General features: G+C 31.9%; 3 protein-coding genes across 3 annotated transcripts; 1 reads left to right on the forward strand and 2 right to left on the reverse strand.

Annotated features, from left to right (window-relative positions):
- Window positions 1-8,420: 8,420 nt before the first annotated feature.
- On the reverse strand, window positions 8,421-9,659 carry LOC133335756 (ubiquitin-conjugating enzyme E2 S). Its single transcript, XM_061544054.1, has 3 exons — window positions 9,651-9,659; window positions 8,631-9,146; window positions 8,421-8,561 (listed from the first exon to the last, which is right to left on the reverse strand). Exons 1-3 carry the CDS (start codon window positions 9,657-9,659, stop codon window positions 8,430-8,432), a joined length of 657 nt encoding a protein of 218 aa, XP_061400038.1. The 3' UTR covers window positions 8,421-8,429.
- A 3,146-nt stretch (window positions 9,660-12,805) lies between these two features.
- On the forward strand, window positions 12,806-14,400 carry LOC133335757 (zinc finger protein 300-like). The gene is made up of 5 exons (XM_061544055.1): window positions 12,806-12,866; window positions 13,002-13,595; window positions 13,655-13,992; window positions 14,052-14,197; window positions 14,259-14,400. The coding sequence occupies exons 1-5, from the start codon at window positions 12,806-12,808 to the stop codon at window positions 14,398-14,400; spliced, it is 1,281 nt and encodes a 426-aa protein (XP_061400039.1).
- Window positions 14,401-14,844: 444 nt separating this feature from the next.
- Window positions 14,845-16,199, reverse strand: LOC133335758 (zinc finger protein 33B-like). The gene is made up of 5 exons (XM_061544056.1): window positions 16,193-16,199; window positions 15,662-16,126; window positions 15,249-15,592; window positions 15,045-15,187; window positions 14,845-14,989 (listed from the first exon to the last, which is right to left on the reverse strand). Exons 1-5 carry the CDS (start codon window positions 16,197-16,199, stop codon window positions 14,845-14,847), a joined length of 1,104 nt encoding a protein of 367 aa, XP_061400040.1.
- Window positions 16,200-23,201: the final 7,002 nt, after the last annotated feature.

The raw sequence follows: 23,201 nt of genomic DNA on the forward strand, positions 1-23,201 counted from the left end.
ACAATATTAAAAATGTAGCTTTGACATTTTTTACAAACATTGGTGAATTTTGATATCCCTCGTTCTTGGGGGGCAACTAACAGCTATTTCAAACATTTGCCCATGTTTTGTCTTTACCTGAATATTTCAGATATTTTTGTTCGCCACATTTTCCAACTAAAGTGGCTGTAACTTGACACCCCAGGTTTTTGGTTGGTAAACAGCATCTTCGGATACATTTGTTTAATATACGCTCTATATACAGGACGTTTTATGTATTTAGATGTGGCTGTAATTCGGAATTCATTGCTGTTTTTATAACCTCCACAAGTAACCTCGATATTAAGTATATTGTTGGTCAGATTAAAGTAATATTCTAGGGATCCAATATTTAAAATTGGGCATTAACAGTTTCGTTTTTGTACCGGTACCTCCCAAATGTTGCCTAAGTTTTAGGGTAGTCCCCATATAACGCTACCCCATTATTCGGTATTTTTGGTACGTTTTCAATCATATAGGCTCTAATTAATTATTTCCGATTTCATTGGGTGCCAAATGTTCCTACAAAGTAACGATTTACGGGAATACCCAAATAGGGAAGCCTTCTTGGTTTCAAATAATCGATTCTATTATTTTTTAAGCTTTGAACTCGAAACAAGGGCGTTTTCAAAGATGTGTTTTTCTCGATGCAGTGTTTGGCGGACCCGATAGCTCAAAAACTATTAATCCAATCGGTTCCAAATGAATGAAATGTATGAAATCGGAAAAGATTTTCTCAATTTCCCAGCTCGAGTTGTAATATATCTACGAAATAGAATTTTCCTAGCTCCACCATTTTGTCAAATTTTGAACTAATTCAATAACCCTATTTCATACCAGAACCAGATATTTTTTTCTGTTACTTCTCTTTGGAGGATAGGACTTCCACAAAGCTCCTCCATCTCACTCGGTTAGTTGCCGTTGTTTTTGCATCTTTTGTCTTAGTTCTTAGATTTTTGTTCGCCGCCAGGTGTTCCTTGGTCGACCTCGGTTTTTTGATCTTTTGAAATTATAATTCATGCGCCATTCTGGTTATGTTATGTACATTTCTTAAGGTAAAACCAATCCATCTCCATTTCGTGCGTTTAATCTTCCTTTGTATGGGTTCCTGGTTCATTAGGTTCCACAGCTCTAGGTTACTTATGTGTTGGGACAGAATATTCTGCTTATGATCCTGAGGCATCTATTTATGAATACCTATAGCTTTCGTGTAGATGCTTTGAATATTCTAAGTTTGGTTTTCATGGATATATTCTACACCGTATAGTCGGCCTAATGCTGCTCTGGCTGCTTCCGAGATAGCAGAAGCTATCGACGTATTTAATTGCTGGGTCTCAAAGATTTGGTATTTTATTTTCTCCTGGAAGCAATTCCCCCTTGCATTACTAGTAACGATACTCCCAAGTCACTTTCTGCACATGCGGAATATGTCATGTTTTGTGTGTGTGTGTGTACGTATCATCTACGCTTGTGTCTTCAGTCTATTTTGCGACTGTTGACTACATTACAACAACATCAACCAACCAGCAGCCGGCGGCCGAGTCGCCAGGAAAAGTAGGAGCAGTCAAGTCGATTTGACAGATTATACACTTGAAGAATGATAATAATGATGTTGCTGTTGTGTTCATGTTTGTATGTATGCATGTGCACAACAACAGCGACAACAACATCCATCGATGACGAACGTAAAACAAGCAAAATAACAACAGAAACAGGTTACATTAGTGACCGCAAAAATTTAACTGACTGATTTCCGAAGGCAAGTGTTGAGGGGGTGTAAACTATTAGTGTTGTTGTTGTTGTTTTTGCTTGATTTTCTACGTTTTGTGTAAGGCCGGCCAATTTGCGATCAATTCCATTAAGAGCCAGCAACAGTCAGAGGTTGAATAGAGATGGATGAATGACTGGATCGATGGATGGTAGTGGCAAACAATCGAAATGACCAAAGTACAACATTTGTGTGGTCTTTTTTGTATTTGTTTTTGTAACCGCAGGTGCATCAAGCTTACATTCGCGGATAAGTATCTGTGAATTTTTGAAGGATATTTGGTTAGGAGTTTTAAGCGATTATTATCTGGGCAATAAATTAATTTTATTTTTTACAATATATATTACAATAAATATTCCTCGAAATATCCACAGGAGACTCATTAAAGTGTCGATTAAGCCATGTCCGGACGTCTGTTGACATCATGATGGAGCTCGCAGTATTTAAAATATAAATTTGAAATTTTACACAGCAAATGTTAGTACATCTAGGATGTTTTCTACTACCATCCCATATAACACAATGTTCGGCGTTTTGGGGGTGTTAGGCAAGTTTTTCAACCGAATTGGCTGTGATTCCTTTAAGAGCCCCCTACTACTATGGGTAACCTTCATATTATGGTACCTCCCAAAATGTCGGTATTTTCAGTACTTCCTTTCCACCGTATTAGTGGTTTTTGGTATTTTCGATTCTCATAAGGTAGAAAATCTTTCTACCAAAAAATATCAGGATTGAATCACTATTTAGGTAGCCTCCTAATTGCAGTATTTGGATGAGATTGGGCACCAAAATGGCTGAAATTTTATTTTTCGTTATGTTTAGTATTATAATTGGGTTGAAAATCTCTCTACCAAAAATGATCAATATTGGACCAAGTTTCGGAATAGTCCCCAAATAATGGCAACCCCTCATTTGGTACTTTGGGTACATTTTTCAACCAAATTTGCTGAATTTGATATTTTGGTGTCTAATTATCTGCTGAATCCTCCTACCAATATTTTCAATAACTGTCCTCGTTTTGTAATAGTCTCCATACAACGGTCCCCCAAATTCCTTGACCATTTTTCAACCTGGGAGTCTTGAATTTAATAATTCGTTTTCCCCTGGCATACTCTCTATTTAATTTTTAGCAATATTTCAACCCTAAACGAGGGGACTTAAAAAATATTTTAAATTTCAACATTTTTATGATTTGCGTCCTAATTATGGGCGGCGATATTAAAACTTCTGTTCGACTGAATTTAACTCGATTGTAATTGTTGTTGTTTTTCATGTTCTTAATTGCTAAAATATTTGGTTTTTTTATTTATTTTCAAGTACGATATTTTTTTAATGACACATTATTTTTTTATTATTATCATATATGTACTTACCATGTACGCGTATGTATGTAAAAAATTTTTGTTAAATGAAATTTGCGCAGGCGTTGCACAGTTTTACACAACTCTGGCACAGAATTCAATTCTTAACAAATTTGTTAGAAATTGTTTCAATGAAACACAAAAATCGATCGGTTGGTTGATTTGGATCGGCTAGCAGCAGGAGGAGGAGGAGGTGGTGGTGTGCTAAGTTTTGTTGCTGTTTGATTTACAGGGCGGCTTGGTAGTCGGTGCGGCAAGAAGAAAATCAGGTGAATAGTTTGCCGCCTGGTTTTGAAGAGATTATTGTCGTTTTATGGAAACTTGTTTCGATCTCTTGGCGATGATGATGATGTTGTTGTTGTTATGTATATTGTTTTGATGGCTATGATGTGTTGTTGAATGAGCAGCAGCGAGTACGTTCCACCACTCCAACTTAATACAACACCAACAACAACACTAAAAACAAATTGCTTGTTTTGGTTTGGTCTTTATTTTATTTTCATTGGAATTTTAGTTATTGGATGGACGGATGGCTGACTGGCTGGCTAGCTATTGATGACGACACCGATGTCCATCAATTAGAGTTGTTGCTGCTGTTGTTTGTTCTCTTTTTTTCCAATAAAAATAAAAACACAAAACACTGTTTAAACAGATGCTAGCTAGTTAGAATGCATATTTTTTTCATTAATGGCTAGACAAACATTTACTGGCCACTGAACTTTTTTTCTGCCAGCTATCGATCAATATTTCATTGAAGCACAAAAACGGCAAAGCGTCAGGTAAATCTACTCGTTAAGAACACTTTTTGTTTTATCTGTGTTGTTGTTGTTTTTGGGTTTTAACACTAAAAATAGTTTAGAGCATGCGTCACCACAAGTATACGGTTGTCATTACTATCAACGAAATCTTCATCACCGGATTCCTAGCTATATCTTATCCAATTCAAATCTCGTGCGGATCGTTTATGTGAATTTTTTTTACTACCGTTGCGTGAGTGCGTGCCGTTTAATATTTTTTGGCTGAGGAAATTTTTAATTTTTTCTTAACATTTCATATTCAAAATTTCAGAAGATAAACCCGAAAACGTAACTAAACTTGTGTTCTTTCTCGAATCGAAGATTAGCCGTCTGCTTTTCGCGGGGGAACCAAATACAAATTGTGTGTGTTAATCGCACAAGTATCGCGTCACAACTGATTTAACTCATAATATTGTAATGTCAATATGCGGTCGTCGTTCGGTCCATTCAATAGCAACCACACATCCAACACACACAGGCCAGCGAAGCCCGCCTGCACCTCGCCTTACCTAGAGCACCGCTCGCTCACTCGTTCATTGCTTGTTTACGGTGTTATTTTTTTCTACAGTGGGATATCACCGCCATCGGAACAATGTGAATGAAATAAGATACACAAATTTATAGATTGAGAATTGAGAATCTACGTATGTGCGAATGTCGTTGCCAATTTCCGTAAATGTGTTTGGTTGTGGATTTGTCATAGTGCTCTATAATCGTATGTGTTTTCGTGTTCTGTAACACCTTCTTCCGTCTTAAGTCCACCTACATATGCACGTGTTGCCTTTACTGGTGTTTAGCGGAAGTTGACATAGAAGATACGCATTTTGAAAAATTGTATTGTATCGTACGACCTTTATATATTCGATGAGCAAATATGTGTCACAGGATTCGGCAAGAAATAAATTAAATCAATTATCGTGATTAACTTCAACTAACATTTAGATTACGGTCTAAGGCTTACTTACCGTGATTTATAAGTTTTTATTTGGACCAGTTTTCATTGTTTAAAGTAATAAAGTAATTTAGAAAAAGATCTGGTCAAAATACATAAAATCTGGCAGGATCCTTATAAGGGGCCTATATCAAAAATCTAACTTTATTTAATTTGTTTATACTATTGACGAATTAAACGATCTAAGGGGGTTTCAAACTTCACAAAGAACTCAAAATTCCTAGAGAATATGGAAACCAATCTCAAGATTATTTCTTTTCTAGAACCACAATTTTTATGTCCTACTATGGACATTTGGTGGTGTAAACCACTCATCTTGTTAACCTAGCCCAAACTATTGATATTTGAAGTACGAAGAAGTTGTTTACCCACCTACAACCCAGAATACCAAATTTCGGCCACATCGACAGAAATATCCTCAAAATACCTAACTTGTAGTGGGACTTTATGTGGATGTCCTGTCAAAACATGAAACATTATTGGATTTTTTGCGAATTTTTTACCCTTAGTTAAAATATAAACCAAAGATTATCAAAGCAACTTAAATAGAACGTGGTCTATGACCAAACATAGACCTACATTTAAAATATTGTGAAAATATGTTACTTGCACTCTAAAAATCCGCAAATGAAAATTGCAGTATTTTCAGAGACAGACAGTCGAACTTTAATACATATGGAATCTTATTTCTAATCCCGTTGGAATTTTCGGTTGCCGATGTTCCAGTGAGCTGTGATCAGGACTACCGTCAAATAGATGGGCTTCTATTTTCTTCTTCTTCTTTAGTTCTCCATATACATATATATATATGGGCACTTCCGCAAAAAGGTAACCCAAAGTCGAAGAATTTGTTTCTTTAATTGTTCTTAAATACGTAAAGTAAAGACAAAAAATACAAAGAAAGGCCGCATTTGTCATTTTTTCTTCTTGTTCTTAGCATAAATATTAATTTAATGACTATAAATACACAGACTGCAGAAATAAAAACAGCAAAATCAAATGTGAGTGACCGAGAAAAATCCTTCGCAAATAAAGGATATGCCAAATTTTGAAAGTGCAATAATAAAGCTTGACATCTCTTATTCATGTAAAGGATATAAAAAGTTCAAAATATTCACACAATTTGCAGAGTTTTCCCACTATTTGCAGTGATGTCTAAAGTCATGTATATTTGAAGTCGCGTGAGTGACCGCTTTTTGTGGCTTTTATCTCAAAAGTTAGATATTGGAGGCTCTTAATTATTTTACCACTGATAGTACTCCTAAAGTTCTACAAAAAAAGTATTATGGGAGAATTGTAAAAAATGTAATAGTTTTCGATTTATTTAAGATTTAAAATTTGATTTTGCCTCTGAAAGTCGTGTAAGTGACTGCGGCAGTGCCCATATGCAACGTCAAATCAATCTGAAAATATTTCATGACATGGCAATATCTAATGCAATTTTTGTAAAACTGTTTATATAATAGATCGAAATAGTAGATTTTACATTATGCATTTATCCAAATAAAAACTGCGGACAATTAGATTTAATAGTAGGAAATCTGTATTTAAATTTCAGAAAAACTTACAGGAAAAAATAAATATCCGCTAATAAATGTGTTATTGTCATTTTTTATAAGATCCCCCTAATCGAATACTGTGGCAACGTCCCTTCGTGGATATTAACCCAAAAATGTCAACCTCATTGTTAAACGTTTCCACGATAGAGGGGTCTACGATCCGTAACGACCCGAGTCTTTTTCGGCCAACGTCTGTCAGCCCATTGTGCAAAAGCAAAAGGGTTGCTACAACAACATTACTGTTATAAAACTACCGTTATATCGGTAAATGTCTATAAAATCTCGTATTTAGTGGTTGTTTTATCTTCTATAATCTCCTAGCTTCATAATAAAAATATTCAAATATTCAAAAACTCTAAACGAATACTGAAATAATTTTGATTTTAAATGAAATATTAAAAATTGAACTGAAATTCGATGGTTATATGTGCCATTTTCCCATACCATCTTGTAATAGAACAAATTATTTGTCGATATTTATCCTTTATACGACTACATTAGCTTGGTTACCAAAATGTGAAATAAATTAAATTATTCGATTTATTCGGTTATCATATTATCTACTTTCAAGAAAAGCAAAGAACTCTGCAAAAGTTCATTTAGTTCCCAATAAGTCAATTTTTCACTCTACCAAACAAAAACACAATCTTCCCTCAAACTAAATCTAGGCGTTATCACTAAGTGTTAAAATATTATCCTATACATTTTTTTTACACTTCAAAAGTGTTTTGTAGCGCATTCTGAGAAAATTATTTTAACGGACTTCAGTGCGCCCAAGTACCATAACTAATCATGAAAACAGATGGAGTGAAAAGTACATGTACTACTGGTTGAAATGCATATTTTATCCATTAAACCATTTCATTATGCACTTCAACGTCCCACTGTCATTATCAAATTATGTACATATATTGTTGACAATTTTATGTTCAACGAAACAAAGCAATCAAAGACAGTAACAACAGCACAGCAGCACTTCACCACTCAATCAGAGACTTTACCAAAACGCCAACGTACAAAATTCATATAAGTCTCAAATTGTTATAATGAAACAATAATTTCTACACTTGTATTCGACGAGCCATATTTATTTGGCCAAGATTTCAGCAAACAAAGCCACAAAATTCTATGTTTTTCCACAAAAAAATAATAAATGGCCTTTTCTTAATTGCTGTTGCTGTTTAGTCGCTAGATTGTTTTAATTGCAGAAAATTTATAAATCAATAATATATAGAAATTCTATAAATGGTTTAAACTGTGGCGTTCACATTCCATTGCTTAATTTTAATAACAAATAGAATATTAATTATAACAAAAGATTTTGATGATACATATAAATTTCACCAGAAATCTGTGCCATATTTAGCATCATTCTATAACATCAATATTTTACCCATAAAATAATATCAAAAAGGAAAATGAATTTATGGGTTATCAGGACATAATATATAATTCTTATAACTACTACATATTATTTTTGTAATAATGGAGTAACTTATTAGTTTTGCCCCGTTTTTAAGAACAACGCTCTTTACAATATTAAATAAAAACAAATATTTTCTAATGATAATTTAAAATTATATTTATTTTTTGAGTGTATACGTAAAACTAACATGAAAACATAAAAAAATAAATGTAAAACGATGTGTGTGAATTGTGGAAAATTAAAGGATTTATGGAAAAGAAAATAAAACCTAATTTAAAACATTTGTTGTGTTGTATATGAATAGACATAGTTGAAAAAATAGTGGAAAAGTTATCAAAATCAAATTAAGATCAGATATACGAAAATACAGATTGTAGTAGTTAATGACATGATGAATGAGATATGCTAAAGATACAGGTGTTTTGTTTTTAGAAAATCCGAAAGAAAATATAACGCACACAAAAGGTTTCATTGACAGCGCGCACTCTTCTGCTAGTTGTTGGTGAAAGGAGTCGTTTTGCACTTTTCAATCAATGAAGCAAAAAAACTCATAATCGCTTCAGCATGCGTTTCTTTTCTTTAATTAATTTCTCCTTCTTTTTGTCTTGTAATTTCTTGTCAACGGCATGTTTCTTTGAACTTGGTCCATCATCATCCTTGGCATCGGTAGATTTGGCGGTCTGTAAAATGAAAAAAAAACATTATTTAGATGATAAAATAATTGATTAGCAATTTGAACTTGGCATTACCTGTGCATGAATTTCAGTCATCATTTTGGCTCTCTGTGAATAATCATCATAACGTTCGAGCAGTAATTTTCCGGCCTCTTCATTAAGAGCCGATTCAGGATTTGGAACAATGAGAAGGCATTTGATGGTGAGTAGTATGTGTTTGATGCCCAAATCTGGTTTCCAATCCTTTTTCAGTGTGTTGACACAAATCTCACCGTTTGCTGCCACATTCGGATGGAAAATTTTCGTAATAAAGAAGGCTTTGGGTGGCGCTTGGGGGAAATCCTTGCCCAATGTCAGTTTTACACGAAACAGACCACCGGCATATGGTGTACCAGCTGGACCTTCAATTAATGCCTGAATATCGGTAACATCGGCATCATTTATTTGTATTTTAATACCCTCCAGGGGCGTTTCTACCATACTTTGCATTTCCTTCATAACTTGACGTATGGTTTGTGGTGATAGGTTTTCAACATTTGAGATCTGTGAGAATAGAAGGAAATTGTCAATTTGCGTTTGGAAAAAGAAAGACTTAAAATAATAACGAGAATGTACTCCTCCGCGCGAATATTGTACGTAAACAATGCACACATTCCAGATATTGGACTGTTCTCCCCCTTCATATTGAATACAATATTGGATTTTTAGGTTTTTTAGATACGACACTGTCTTGAAAGGTATTGAAAAATATTTGTCATTGTGGTTGTGTTATAGAATGGGGTGAACTGTATATCCATTACGTCTTGTGGAATTTTCTGGAAGATTAGATGAAATAGGAAATAGCTGCGTATTGCCTTTGCCATAAAAAAGACACTATGAACTAATTTCTTTACAGAATCCAAATTGAAAATAAAATAAATTGTTTTCCAATGATTTTTAATAATTGAAAAAGACAAGAATATGTTAAACAGCATCACAGAAAGATCCCCTTTCCTACACTCCAAAAAACAACGCATCATGTTATACTATCTTCGTTCGCATCACAGACACAAATTATCCAACTTTTTCCATTGTCAACCAAATTCCCAAACTTACCGAACTCATCTTGAATTTGTTTTCCTTGTTAAGACTTTTCCAACCAAACAAAAAGAAGAACGAGAAAAATTGGAAATTCGTTTGTCAACAAGGCGAAATTCAAAAGCGTCTTCTCCTTTCTGCCAGTGCCAGTATGCAATGCTGCTCAGTATTGATGTAATGGTGTGTGTATTGTGTTGTGGTCGCTGCTTAGTTTTGTACTTTTTTACATATTCTTTTTTTTTCAATACAATTTTTGACTATTGCAATTTCTTTGGTCTTGTCTATTGGTTTGGAAATGTATTTTTTTTTTTTTTTTTTTTTTTGAAAATAAAATGTTTGTTCCTTTTTTTAAACTATAGAAATTTATTTAACGAAATGAAAAAAATAATTTATTTTCTCCTTGAAAGCGCAAACACAATTGCAACTGGAACTTTTTTCTTCTTTGATACACAACACGACAAGAAACACAAGCCAATCGTTCGGTGTGGCCACACATCAAATTCGATTATCGAACATATCGATGCAACTGCTGATGCCATGATTCTCAATCATATGGTTTGTATATTGTTTACATAGTGCACATTTCCAGTGAATACAACTGATGCAGGGAAATTTAAAAAAAAAGAAAAAAAATGCAAAAAACATATAAAGTTCAGAAAAATATTATGGAGTAATAATATGAATCGATAGTAGGTGTAATATTTGGCCTGTTCCCGTACTGCAAGAATGTACAATTTTTTACTACAATAACATTTTTTCCTTTATGATATCGGAAAAAATAGTAAAAACTCGTAGATTCTTGCAGTACAGGAACAGACCAATTATGTTTCTTAAATACTACATCCCTATATAACAATGGTGGGCAAAATTTATTTTAAAAAATGTTTAAGGTAAAATAAAAACAAGAATTATTCTTTGGAATTTATTAAATTTAATATTGTTAAAGCATAAATAATATTCCAGGAAGTTCAAAAAATAAATTCATTAAAAAAAATTTGGAAAACATTGCATTAATGTTTATTTTTGTTTTAACATCAAAAAATGTTAAGAGAACGCATCAACGCTGGTGTGCAAGTCTGCCCAACTATGCTATATAATGTTAATAATAAAAAATTTATGACAGTCTCTAAACAATTGACAAACGTTTATAAAAAAATGGGTTGTGTCTTTGCTATTGTCTACACAAAAAGTCGTTTGTAAACACCAGGTTAGTTCAATTTTTGATCACCCTCCAACTTTCCAAGATTGTTCGCCTTCTTCAATTCTGGCACTGTCTTTTGAAAGTCTTCACATCTAAATCCTTCCGCAACGTTTTCCACGTTGTTAAGTAATAATATATTTACACTGGGTTTAAATTGTCAATTTCATTGCTTATATGTGAAATAAATCCTCATATAGTAGGTTAACCTGGTAGAAAGTTGACTATTGAAACCCATTGGGTTAACGAAATTCGGTTCAATGTAAACGTACCATTATATGGCGAACAATGTTAAACGTTTTAAGTGCTATGTGACAAGCTTATCTATGGTATGTTCCCGTACTGCAAGAATCTACTACTTTTTACTACGATAACGAATTTTTCTTTATGATATCGAAGAAAATAGTAAAATCGAGTAGATTCTTGCAGTACGGGAACAGACCAATAATGAAAACATATATGCAGATTTCAGATTTTATTTAAGTGCCCCGTAGACAGTCATGCGGGCATGACATAAAAATCGTATACGTGTGCATAAAAGTGGACCATCGACAATCATTAAATTCGTGTATGTGTGCATGAACGAAAAGAAAATGCTGAAAAAAGTGCTGGCAACGGCCGACAACCTTTTAATAACTGAATAATATTTTTTTCTCATAGTACGTTTACACTATACAGGATTTAGTTAACCCAGTCAGTTTAAATTGTCAATTGCTTTGAATATATGCCAAATAAATTCTAATAAAGAAGGTTAACCCGGTAAAAAGTTCTAATGTAAATGCCGTTTCAGTATCGGACATCTCTATACACCCATTCGCTTTTAAAAAACGTTACAAATGAGTATATCCGATAAGGTCAGATGATTTCACCCGAGCTGTCAAAATGCATTCAATTTTGACTTAAGCGGTGTACACACTATCATTTTTGACTGACAGCTTTTTTATCGATTACTGACTGTCCAACAACCATAAATATTTTTGTGGTTGCCTGATGAATGACAAACATGTGAGGCCACACTATCAAACAAGCAAAATTTGGGCAAGAGTGTCATTCAAAAATGCTAGTGTGTACACCGCATTAATCGTATGAAAAAGTAAACAAAAAATTTGACAGTTTGGAGGATGTCCAACCAAATTTCTCCTCTTAAACGGCATTTACATTTGAACTTTATACCAGGTTTACCTACCCTATGAGGATTTAGTTGGCATCTATACAATGGAATTGACAATAGAAACCCATTGGGTTAACGAAATCCGTTACAAAGTAAACGTACTATTAAACGTACGTACCTCTTTATTGGACCATGGTCGTGCATGAGAAAAATTTTGATTTTGTTTCACGCATCGTAGATTTTACACATACATAAGAAATTTCACTAACACCACAAAATGTATGTCATGCATGTATGACCGGTACCAAGGTAGATATACAAGGTAGCCGCATCGGCGAATTTCTACAACAAACATCGGTTGTTGTATTTTGATATGTCAAAAATATTTTGCCAAAACAAATAGATTGACAAGATTTTTTTACACAAATTCTTGTAGAAAATGTTAATAAAAGTATTGCCAAAAAAGCTCTTCGAAATTCGGAGATTTTCATTTATAATTTTGTTTTTTAATTTTTTGGTTCAACATTACAACAACATTTTTGACATTTATTTGTCCAACAGCTGGGCCGATGCGGCTACCTTATTAAATATACCTTGACCGGTACACTTTCCATTTTTTATTCTTAACATTCCTCTGTTATGCTTGATGCCCCCTAGATGTGTTTTAATAAACTATTTTGTCAAGTCTTTACTGTTTCAATATCTTTGATTATTTCATTCATAGCCCATTTGAGGCCTGTAGATTAGACAGACGAATTCGAACTTGTACTGCATCTGAACCGATTTAAACATTTGTTTTTAAATTTGTTGGCAAACACTTGCAATTCGTAACATATTTTATATAGACAATTTATTTTAAGAGTAATGGAGGAACAACCAATATGTCGGATATGCATGCAAAATTCCCTACTCTTGGACTGGAATAGTAAGTTGTTTTCCTTCAGTGATGGTGATAGGATAACATACAAGGACTGCTATTACAAGTACATCCAGATTGCGGAGATCAACAAGGCCAAATTAACATTCAAATTTTAAAGAATTTTATTAAGTTCCACATTAGTTCCAGATCCATTACCCAAATATTTGTGCGAATATTGTTCCACTGACTTGAAAAAGGTTCATCTTTTCATTGAGAAAGCAATCGCAGCACAAGCTATTTTCCTACGAAGTACTACACGCAGTATGCAATATGACGAACATACTGGAGAAGAGATAGAATCGCAGTTGCATTCCGAAGATGATATCATTGAGGAAAATATTGAGACAAACTTGAAAACAGATTCCATAGAAGAACTAACTAAAGATGATAACGTAGAATATGAATTAATAGAAGATGTAGAGGAGCGTCGTGAAGCTACACCAAATTTACATATCGAAAATGAAATGATTTTAGGAAAAGACAATTGCGGAGAAAAAGCACTTTCTGAAGATGAAAATGTTGATGAAATGTTGATGGTGCCGGTACCAAATGAAGATCAGGAATGTGGTGATGGGGCGCTCATAGTTAATCGGAATAATGAAGCAAGTGGGAAAGAAGATTTCGAATCAGAAAACAATGTCGTTAGCATAGAGCCACATGAAGCCAATGAAAATATTGTTAAAGTAGCCAAACCAAAAAAGAGGCCTGCAAAACCTGTCATGTGCTCTTACTGCTGTAAAATTTATATTTTTTCATATGAAATGAAAAATATAATAATTCATATTTATTTTCAGCGAAAATAATCCATGATGTCAACTACTTGAAAAGGCACGAACAGACACACCAAGAATTTCGAGAAAGAGAAGTGACATGCCCAAAATGTGGCTATAAAACATACACCAAACAAAGCCTACGCTCGCACATGGAATGCCATAATGAAAATCGCGAAAAGAAATATAAATGTGAATTCTGTGACAAAGCATTTTTCCAACGTGGTGCCTGTAATATACACCGCCGAATTCATTTAGGACAATGCGTTAAATGTCCAATATGCTCTAAGGAGTTTCCACGGCAAGTTGATGTTGATGTTCATATGAAATCGCACTCTGGCACTCCTTTAATACCTATCAAGGTATGCTTAAGACTAAAAATAGTAAAACAAACTCTAAACTCAGAATCGGTTCTTTTTAGCCAAGACAAAGAAAACATTTAGTCCACTGCAAAGATTGTGATAAGGACGTAGAAGGTCGAAAGTTTTATGAACATCGAGCTAAACATTTAAATCAACCTCTGGCACGTTGCACTCTCTGTGAAAAGGATTTTTTCAGCCGGAAGACGTAAGCATATTTGGGTTTATTTAATTTGGAAGTCTTTATTGTTCTTTTTATGATTTAATAGATGTACCAACCACATGAAAAATGTTCACAAACGAACAAAAGATAATTATGAGGATATTACCATGTATTATGAAAAATACCGTATGCGTTTGTCATATAAAAGACTGGTTCAACAGGAGGAAGTGATACCCAAGACAGAGTAGCTACTCTGTCTTGCATTTGTACATAATTTAAACATTGTTATCTTAAAACAAAATGTGTAAAATAAAAAAAAATTACAGAACCCCACAACTTCAAAAATATAATTTGTTTATTTCAACAATTCAAAAATACTCTTTAAAGATCCAGGTTGATGAGTTTTATCTACAACTTCACAAACAATCTCATTGTGTTTCAAAAATATTATTTTATAATTCACGGTTCTTAAAATATATTTTTTCAAGGTTATGTTTTATTCAATTCCAAAAATCAATAACAAAAGGCAAGAATTCCAAAAAAAAAAAAAAAAAATAAAATAAAACACCACATACTACACAACATTCCTTCAAAATAAGTATTAAAAACAATCCCACAAAATACAAAATTTTGGTTTTTATATGTAATTTAATATATTTTGTATAACTTAGTTTAATAATAAAAAAGCTTTTCTATGTACATTCCTTTGCTTCCATATCCCCTTGTTGTAACAATAAGGCATGTGGTAGACGCGCTCTATATTTTTCATAATATATAGTTATATCGTCATAGTTATCATAAGTTTTCTTATGAACTCTTTTCATGTGACGGGTGCAGCTGAAAAAAAAAAACTATAAAACATCATTTAACTCAAGGATGTTTTTTAACTTACGATATACGACAAAAGAAATCCTTTTCACAAAGTTTACAGCGCATCAAAGGTTCATTCAAGTGTTTAGCCCGGTGTGCGGTAAATTTATGGCTGACTATATCTTGATTGCATTCCTTACAGTGGATGAAATATTTAAGTTTCGACTAGAAGGAAATAACAGAAATCATCATCGCATCGCTACTTCCAATAATTTCACAGGCATACCTTAGGTTTGTCGGAATGTAGTGGGGCATGGGAATGTGTTTGAATGTGCCGATCTAAATCAACTCGCCTGTAATATTCCTTTGGACATAATGGACATTTCATCTTGTCATCCAAATGTTTTTTACGATGAACATTACATGCACCACGATTAAAAAATGCCTTATCACAAAATTCACATTTAAAGTTCCTTTCACGATTTTTATCGTGGATTTTCATATGAGCATATAACGTTTTTTTACTATAGGTTTTTAGGCCGCATTCGGGGCAAGTTACATCACGTTCTCTGTATTCCATGTGGGTCTGTTCGTGCTTTCTTAAATAGGAGGCGTTGTGGATTATTTTTGCTGAAAAGGGAAAATACAAATTTGTCTAACAATCGACTATATTTTTATGTCTGTATGTATATTACTTACAGCAATACGAACACATAGCGGGTAATTTGGATTGTGATTTGGCTTTCTTGGGTTTTTCTTCTTTAACCTCTGATATTGTGTCTTCTTTTTTCACTTCCTTGTTGTACGCATTACTTCCTATGTAATCTTCATCTTCCATAACGTCATCGGTTAGTGTGCCATCGGATTGCTCGTCGACATCATCATCTTGCGTCTGTATATTTTCATTTGTTTCTTCAGGCATAAATTCAATTTCAGTTTTTGCTTCGACTTCACAATCTGCGGTTGGTATTCCTTCATAACATGGTTCTATCATGTAAACACACTCAATTTCCTGTTCATTTTCGCTCTTAATGTCGACAGCTTCAATTTGATTTTGTAAATTCGTTTCCAAAATGTTGTGGGACTCAATGGCTTTCTCAATGAAGAGATGGAACTTTTTTAAATCGGCCGAACAAAGTTCGCAAAGGAATTGCGGCAAAGTATCTGAAACTGATTAGGACAGTTGTTTAATATATCTTTATTGATTGGAATATCAATGAAGTTGCTTACATGCCATCTCGTCCAATTGCGTATATCTGTAATAGCAGTCCCTGTATGAAAGGTCATCCAGAAGAGAGCAATTCCAATCTATCAATATACCGTCCTGCATACATATTCGACAAATACTTTGTGATTCCATAGTTTGAAAAGGGTTCAATATATTAAGGTAAATGTAGTAACTTCAGCACTATTAATCGATGTCATCAAAATTTTGTCCAGTTTGCTCCAGCAAGCTGCCACAGCAGGCGACGAGTTAACTTATTTATGTTATTTAAGGGTAGCTCACATCCATCAGCTGTTATACGACAACAGAAGGAAATGATATTCACTGTGTAATGTTAACCCCACAATTAAAAAGGTGGTGTGTGATTTTGTAGAGTTACTGATTGTTATGTATTTTGAATTTATTTAGTTTATACATTGTTTGGGTTTTTTGTTATATAAATTAATATAAGTTATTAGTCATATTGGCTTTTTATATTACACTAGCATATACCCGCTACTTCGTTAGCGAAGGTGGGATATATTTAAACATGTATTAACATATTATTTTATTGCTCACAGTTATCCTTTATCCAAGTTTCAGGATTCTATGGGTTCACCCACAATTCAAATTGTACCAAATTTAGTACACAGTAGTACCAGTTTCCAAAATCTCCTGATTACACCAAACCTAAACCCCCACAGTAATCCTAATTCCAAGTTTCAGGATTCCAATTCTATGGGTTCGCCCACAATTCAAATTGTACTAAATTTAGTACACAGTAGTACGAATTTCCAAAATTTCCTACATACCCCAATTCTACACCCCCACAGTGATCCTAAATCCAAGATTCAGGTCTCCAACTCTATCGCTTCACCTACAATTTTAATTGTACCAAATTTAGTACACAGTAGTACGAATTTGCAAAACTTCCTATTTAACCTAACCCTACTCCTCCACATTGATCCTAAATCCAAGATTCAGGACTCCAACTCTATCGCTTCACCTACAATTTAAATTGTACCAAATTTGGTATACATTAGAAAAAAATATTTAAAACTTCTTACATATCTCAATCTTACACCCCAACATTGACCCTGATTCTAGCCCTACCGGTTCGCCAAATACAAATTGTATTATCCTTAATAATCCTTGCGAAAAAAATTCTTTAAAAATCCACGCCTATTATCTTTAATAATCCTTAAGAAAAACAATCTTTAAAGTATCCACGACTATTATCCTTAATAATTCTTGCGAAAAAAATCATTAAAGTATCCACGCCTATTATCCTTAATAATCCTTAAGAAAAACAATGTCTAAAAATCTACGCCTATTATCCTTAATAATCCTTAAGAAAAACCATGTTTAAAAATCTACGCCTATTATCCTTTATAATTCTTTAGAATAAAAATCTTTAAAAAATCCACGTTTGTTATCCTTAATAATCCTTAAGAAAAACAATCTTTACAACATCCACGACTATTATCCTCAATAACCCTTGCGAAAAAATTCTTTAAAAATCCACGCTATTATCCCTATTAGGCCTTTTAAAAATTCTTTAAAAATCCACGTCCATTATCTTTAATAATCCTTATGAAAAATTCTTTAAAAATAGAAATAAAAAAACAAATTACAAAAAATTTTCCTGGCAATTAGGCCTTGAAAAACCAAAATAATTTTCAGCAAAAATGACGTCCATTATCTTTAATAATCCTTACCAAAGAAAAAATCTTTAAAAATAGAAATAAAAAAAAACAAATTACAAAAAATTTTCGGGAATTTTGACAAAAAAAACTAAATTTTTCCATATTTTGATAATAGGCGTGGATTTTTAAAGGAAGAATTTTTTCGCAAGGATAATAGGCGTGGATTTTTAAAGGAAGAATTTTTTCGCAAGGATAATAGGCGTGGATTTTTAAAGGAAGAATTTTTTCGCAAGGATAATAGGCGTGGATTTTTAAAGGAAGAATTTTTTCGCAAGGATAATAGGCGTGGATTTTTAAAGGAAGAATTTTTTCGCAAGGATAATAGGCGTGGATTTTTAAAGGAAGAATTTTTTCGCAAGGATAATAGGCGTGGATTTTTAAAGGAAGAATTTTTTTCGCAAGGATTGTTAAGAATAATAGGCGTGAATTTTTAAAGGAATAATTTTTCGCAAGGATAATAGGCGTGAATTTTTAAAGGAAGAATTTTTCGCAAGGATAATAGACGTGGATTTTTAAAGGAAGAATTTTTTCGCAAGGATTGTTAAGGATAATAGGCGTGCATTTTTAAAGGAAGATTTTTTTCGCAAGGAACAATTTTTTTTGCAAGGATTATTAAGGATAATAGGCGTGCATTTTTAAAGGAAGATTTTTTTCGCAAGGAACAATTTTTTTTGCAAGGATTATTAAGGATAATAGGCGTGGATTTTTAAAGGAAGAATTTTTTCGGAAGGAACAATTTTTTTCGCAAGGATTATTATGGATAATAGCCGTGGAATTTTAAAGGAAGAATTTTTTCGCAAGGAAGATTTTTTTTCGCAAGGATTATTAAGGATAATAGCCGTGGGTTTTTAAAGGAAGAATTTTTTCGCAAGGATTATTCTATTTTTCAATTACTGATAATATCATGGAACGATATTAGTACTTTTTAGAAATGAAGATTCGTCACCAAATATGAGGGGAAAATATAAAATTACAGAAATATTAGAAATAAGTTTATGAAATCCTCAAAATACCAATAATTGGGGATGCCGTTATATTGGGGTTATATTTAATAGTGGACCGATATTGAATTTGTTTTCGTCAGATAAAACGTTGGATCAAACAGATACCCTAAGTAACTTTGAACACGGGACATTGTTTTAAAATTAAATAATGTTGAAAAATAAATATATTTTAGTACTTACCGATAAAATAAATAATCTATTCATAAATGTATAAAATGTTTAATATCTCTTTTTTTATTAGTTTATTATCTCTTATGATCCTGTTCTTTTTTCTTGTTGGCATTTTTTTACATTTCATTTCTCGCAGATATTGAATAGAGAATAAAACAAATGCAAAACATTTAACATACACAATTACATTGATGCTATATAACGCCCAGAAATGAGGGTGTAGGGTTCAGAGTAGTTATACATGGAGGGACAGTGGTGAAATTAGAGAAAGATGTAGATCGAGAAATGATTTGTTTGTGTGTGTGAAAAGTTTATTTAAATTATTGTATTCGCTTAGTATTAAATTTTCCCAGAAATTATAAAGAAAATATAATAAAACAATTATTTATATGTTTTTTTTGTGTATTAATATTTGTACAATAATTATATGCAGTTTTGTTTAAAAACTATGTATAATTAACTATATATATATATATATATATATATATAATTTTCCAACATTTTTGTTTTGTTTATTTTAGTGTTTTATTAGTAAGTAGGTACATTTAATTGGTTAGTATAGTATATTATCTAATTAGTTTTTAACATTTTTTCCATTTAATATTTATTTTCTTTTTAATTTGTATTTAGTAATTGTTTTTGTTTTTATTATTTTAACAGTCTTTTATGGCATTTTCTTTTCTTAATAATAGTGTTATTGGGCATTTTGTTGTTTAAACTCAAAAACACTTGTACATATTTATACATTTCGCGACATACAAATATTTCTTAAGAGTATACATCAATAGAGTATAATAGTACAATTGAAAAAAAAAATATTTTAACAAATATTATATTTTTATTTTTTTTTGTATTTTTCCCTTTCTGTATTCTCTGTATATCTTAAACTAGAATTATATTTATGCTAACCTTTCCATATTTTGCGAGTGTCTGGGACAGTAATAAATTCTGTAGTAGTAATTATTTGTTTACATTGGTCTTGCAAATAACATTTGTTAAAGAACATAATTTTGACTATGCTGAAAATAAGAACAATTAATGTTTTTTTCTTTTTGCATCTCTCTTTTTTTGTTTTAATTTGGTAACATTGGCTTTATGTTAATTCGGTTACAATTAAAAGTAATTTATTTCTTCTCATATGAATCATTAAATAGTAATAATTTTTTTTTTTTCAAATTGAAAAGAGAGATGACTATTTTGTTGTTGTTATTGATTAACTAATTTCTTTTTCTCTAAAATACATTCCAATTTGTAAGTGCAAACTTTGTTTCTTTAATTAGATGCCACAACCGTTTTGTGCAAAAATTCTGCTAATTTTGTTTTTCAACATTTGTTTGTTATTTATTTTTATATATATTAATTTGTATAGTTTTTTTGTTTTGTAACGTTGTATAATTTATCCACAAGTATGTTGTTTGTTTGTTAGTTTGTATACAGCCTTTTGTAACTCTTAATTGAATTTAGGGTGAAACCTTGGTCAATAATATTAACAAATGTGTAGGGTGTAGAGATAACCGTGACGTAATATTGACTAAATTGTTTTTTGTTTATTTATAACTGTCATATCAATCAATTTTAATAGTAACACCAGCATTTTTATTTATGATCATACTTCTTTCTAATTAATTAAAAAAATAAATAAAATAATATTTTATCTTAACTGTTATCTTCTTAAAAATTACATAATGAGCTTTCCTTTCTTTTGAACATCTAGAATAGAATGGTGGAGGGCAGGTATGGTTTGAATAACAATAATTTATCCCTATATAATGGGAAATTTAAACAAAGTTTATACACATTCACTGCCACCCAATGTGGTCCAGTCCATCACATGTCTAGTTAAACATTTTCGCTGTTGGAAATCGTTGACATTGAATTATTATTTCTTTTTAATATCATGGTGTGTGTGTGTGTTTCTTTTTGTGTTGGCTCGAATCTTTTGTAACACTGTGCTTACATATTAAAGTTAAATTGATATATGGCCTATAAAATCGAATGATTTCATGATTTTGTATTTTCCTAAAAGAGAGTAATGTGAAACCAATAAGTCAAAAATTTATTTTATTTTTTAAGGGCCCCATACACTATAAATCATGGCAATGGATTTCCAAATGAACCCCTTTTTGTATATGTGAGATTGACTAGTGTATGGCAAACTCTTCAATCACTATTCCAAAAAAACGATTTTTGTCCAAAAAATTGCATTTTGAGTCGTAGATTCAGTTGTTTTTTTATTCTGTCACAATTTTATTATTTTTGTACACAAAATTATTTACTAACAACTTTCAAAATGATAAAATAAATAAAATAAAATTGGATGAACAATACCAAAGTTGGGATTATTTTAAGAATTTGTGGCATATGAAAAAAATTAATTTTTTGCAAGAAGAAAAAAGTTAAGTATACAAAAAAAATCTTAAAATAGCACCCGCTTGCACAGTTTTTAACTAATTGGAATCAATAAGAATTCATTCGACGCCAAGTTAAATTTGCTGTTATTTGAATGTGTTACAAGAATAGGTCCTTGAACAAACAATGGCGCAAAAATTGCCTCAAAGTTGGAGGATTTTAAAAAAGTTGAAAATTTGAATTTCGTTCATCTGCCGTTTTATCAGTTTTTACTAAAAATTCAATAAAAAATACCGTTGGATAGGCCTATCTTTCCTCTTCCTAGTAAAATCAAAAAATATGCAAATCAATTTTTTTAGCGGAGATATTGCAGATTGTTTACAAAAACACAAAAAGAAAAACTGTTTTTTGGCCATAACTTCAGATTTTGAGGGTGTATTGAAAATTCTAAAAATGCAGTTTTACATAGATTTTCAAGGCACACAAGATGTAGGTCTCTATAAAAGTTGCGACAATTTTTGTCGACTTGTACCAGACTGTTATCAAATTGAAAATATTTTGAAACCTCAACCACTGAAGAGAGAATTATTTAAATCGGTATGTATAGATATGGGTTTGGAAATTCAAATCTTTTCTTCCAAATATTATATTTTCAATATATGTATATATAGGATGGCCTATGGAAATGTAGTCTTTTATAAATAGTAATTGGTTATACGGTGTCGGTTTAAGCGATTTCGACTGTGTACATTCTCAACAGTGACATTTGTTCAGTCATGGTTTAATCGTCGCCAAAGAATATTCCATAAAATATCTCTCCTGTTGTGACGGGTTTCTGGACTTGAATAATGTAACTGACACTTAAAACCAAACATTTTTCAATGTTACACTGTGCATGAAGGAGGAGGCAAAATCGATTCGGCACTTTAGGTTTTTTATATAATAAATTTAAAAATGGTCGGCTACAGTGCCTAATTTCATTAGACCAAAATCAAGCCTCATGGTAGTCAATAAAAATTACCATTTGATACAATTATGTTCTCCTGGAAGACCTCTTAGCTTCTTCTTATTCTTCTTATTTTCAGTCTGTGTGCTTTCTATATGAACCATGGCATAGTTATGCCATGTATATGAACAAATACAAATCCATTGAAGAGTTTCGTGTGTGTCTTCACAATTTTTTCGTTTGGATTGGTAATTCACTAGAAAGCCGATTCTAATTTAAATGGAGATTAATTAAGAAGTTTGTATGTAAAGAAAAATAGATTCTTATGGTGAAATCAATGTCAAGACTATTTGAGTCACATTCTCTCTCGAAAAATATCCTTCACTAAAATAATAGCAATACAATTCCGGTGTTTTATGGCCTAGCTTTTCAGATTTCAATTCCAATATAATTAACGTTTGGATAAGACTTTTAACAAGCCCATATTCATTTAATTTAGTTTATAATTTAATAGGAATTTCATTTCAATTATTGATCGTCAGCAATTCAATTATTAATACATGTGTTAAAAATAAAAATAAATTTATTTTTAAATATAAAAAAGAAATTAAATTATTTATTTTTAACTACAAATAAAATAATATAAATATTCCCGATTTATGACAGCATAATTTAATGTGAGAAAATTCAATTGTAAACAAAATCTGTCGACTAGTATCTAAAAATATCTTTCAAATTTGAAGTTTATTGTAAAGTTTTGAAGTTTATTGTAATTTTGTAGCACAGTGTGTGTGTGTGTTTGTATATTTTTTGTCTTTATGGCAAATATAAATAAACAGAATTTCTAAAACAGTTTGTT

The sequence above is a fragment of the Musca vetustissima genome, unplaced genomic scaffold, assembly GCF_032173495.1.
Source record: "Musca vetustissima isolate MV318-11 ecotype Yass unplaced genomic scaffold, APGP_CSIRO_Mvet_v1 utg896, whole genome shotgun sequence".
NCBI classification, from domain to species: domain Eukaryota; kingdom Metazoa; phylum Arthropoda; class Insecta; order Diptera; family Muscidae; genus Musca; species Musca vetustissima.

Bases quoted from the DNA above. Each gene is read 5' to 3' on its own strand.
- LOC133335756 (XM_061544054.1), bottom strand. The intron at 8,562-8,630 runs GTAATGCCAAGT...TTCATTTTACAG, and splicing joins TGACTGAAATTCATGCACAG to ACCGCCAAATCTACCGATGC.
- LOC133335758 (XM_061544056.1), bottom strand. The intron at 15,188-15,248 runs GTATGCCTGTGA...ATTTCCTTCTAG, and splicing joins TACATTCCGACAAACCTAAG to TCGAAACTTAAATATTTCAT. The intron at 14,990-15,044 runs GTAAGTTAAAAA...TTTTTTTTTCAG, and splicing joins GATTTCTTTTGTCGTATATC to CTGCACCCGTCACATGAAAA.
- LOC133335757 (XM_061544055.1), top strand. From the start codon at position 12,806: ATGGAGGAACAACCAATATGTCGGATATGCATGCAAAATTCCCTACTC. The intron at 12,867-13,001 runs GTAAGTTGTTTT...GTTCCACATTAG, and splicing joins CCTACTCTTGGACTGGAATA to TTCCAGATCCATTACCCAAA. The intron at 13,596-13,654 runs GTAAAATTTATA...ATTTATTTTCAG, and splicing joins TGTCATGTGCTCTTACTGCT to CGAAAATAATCCATGATGTC.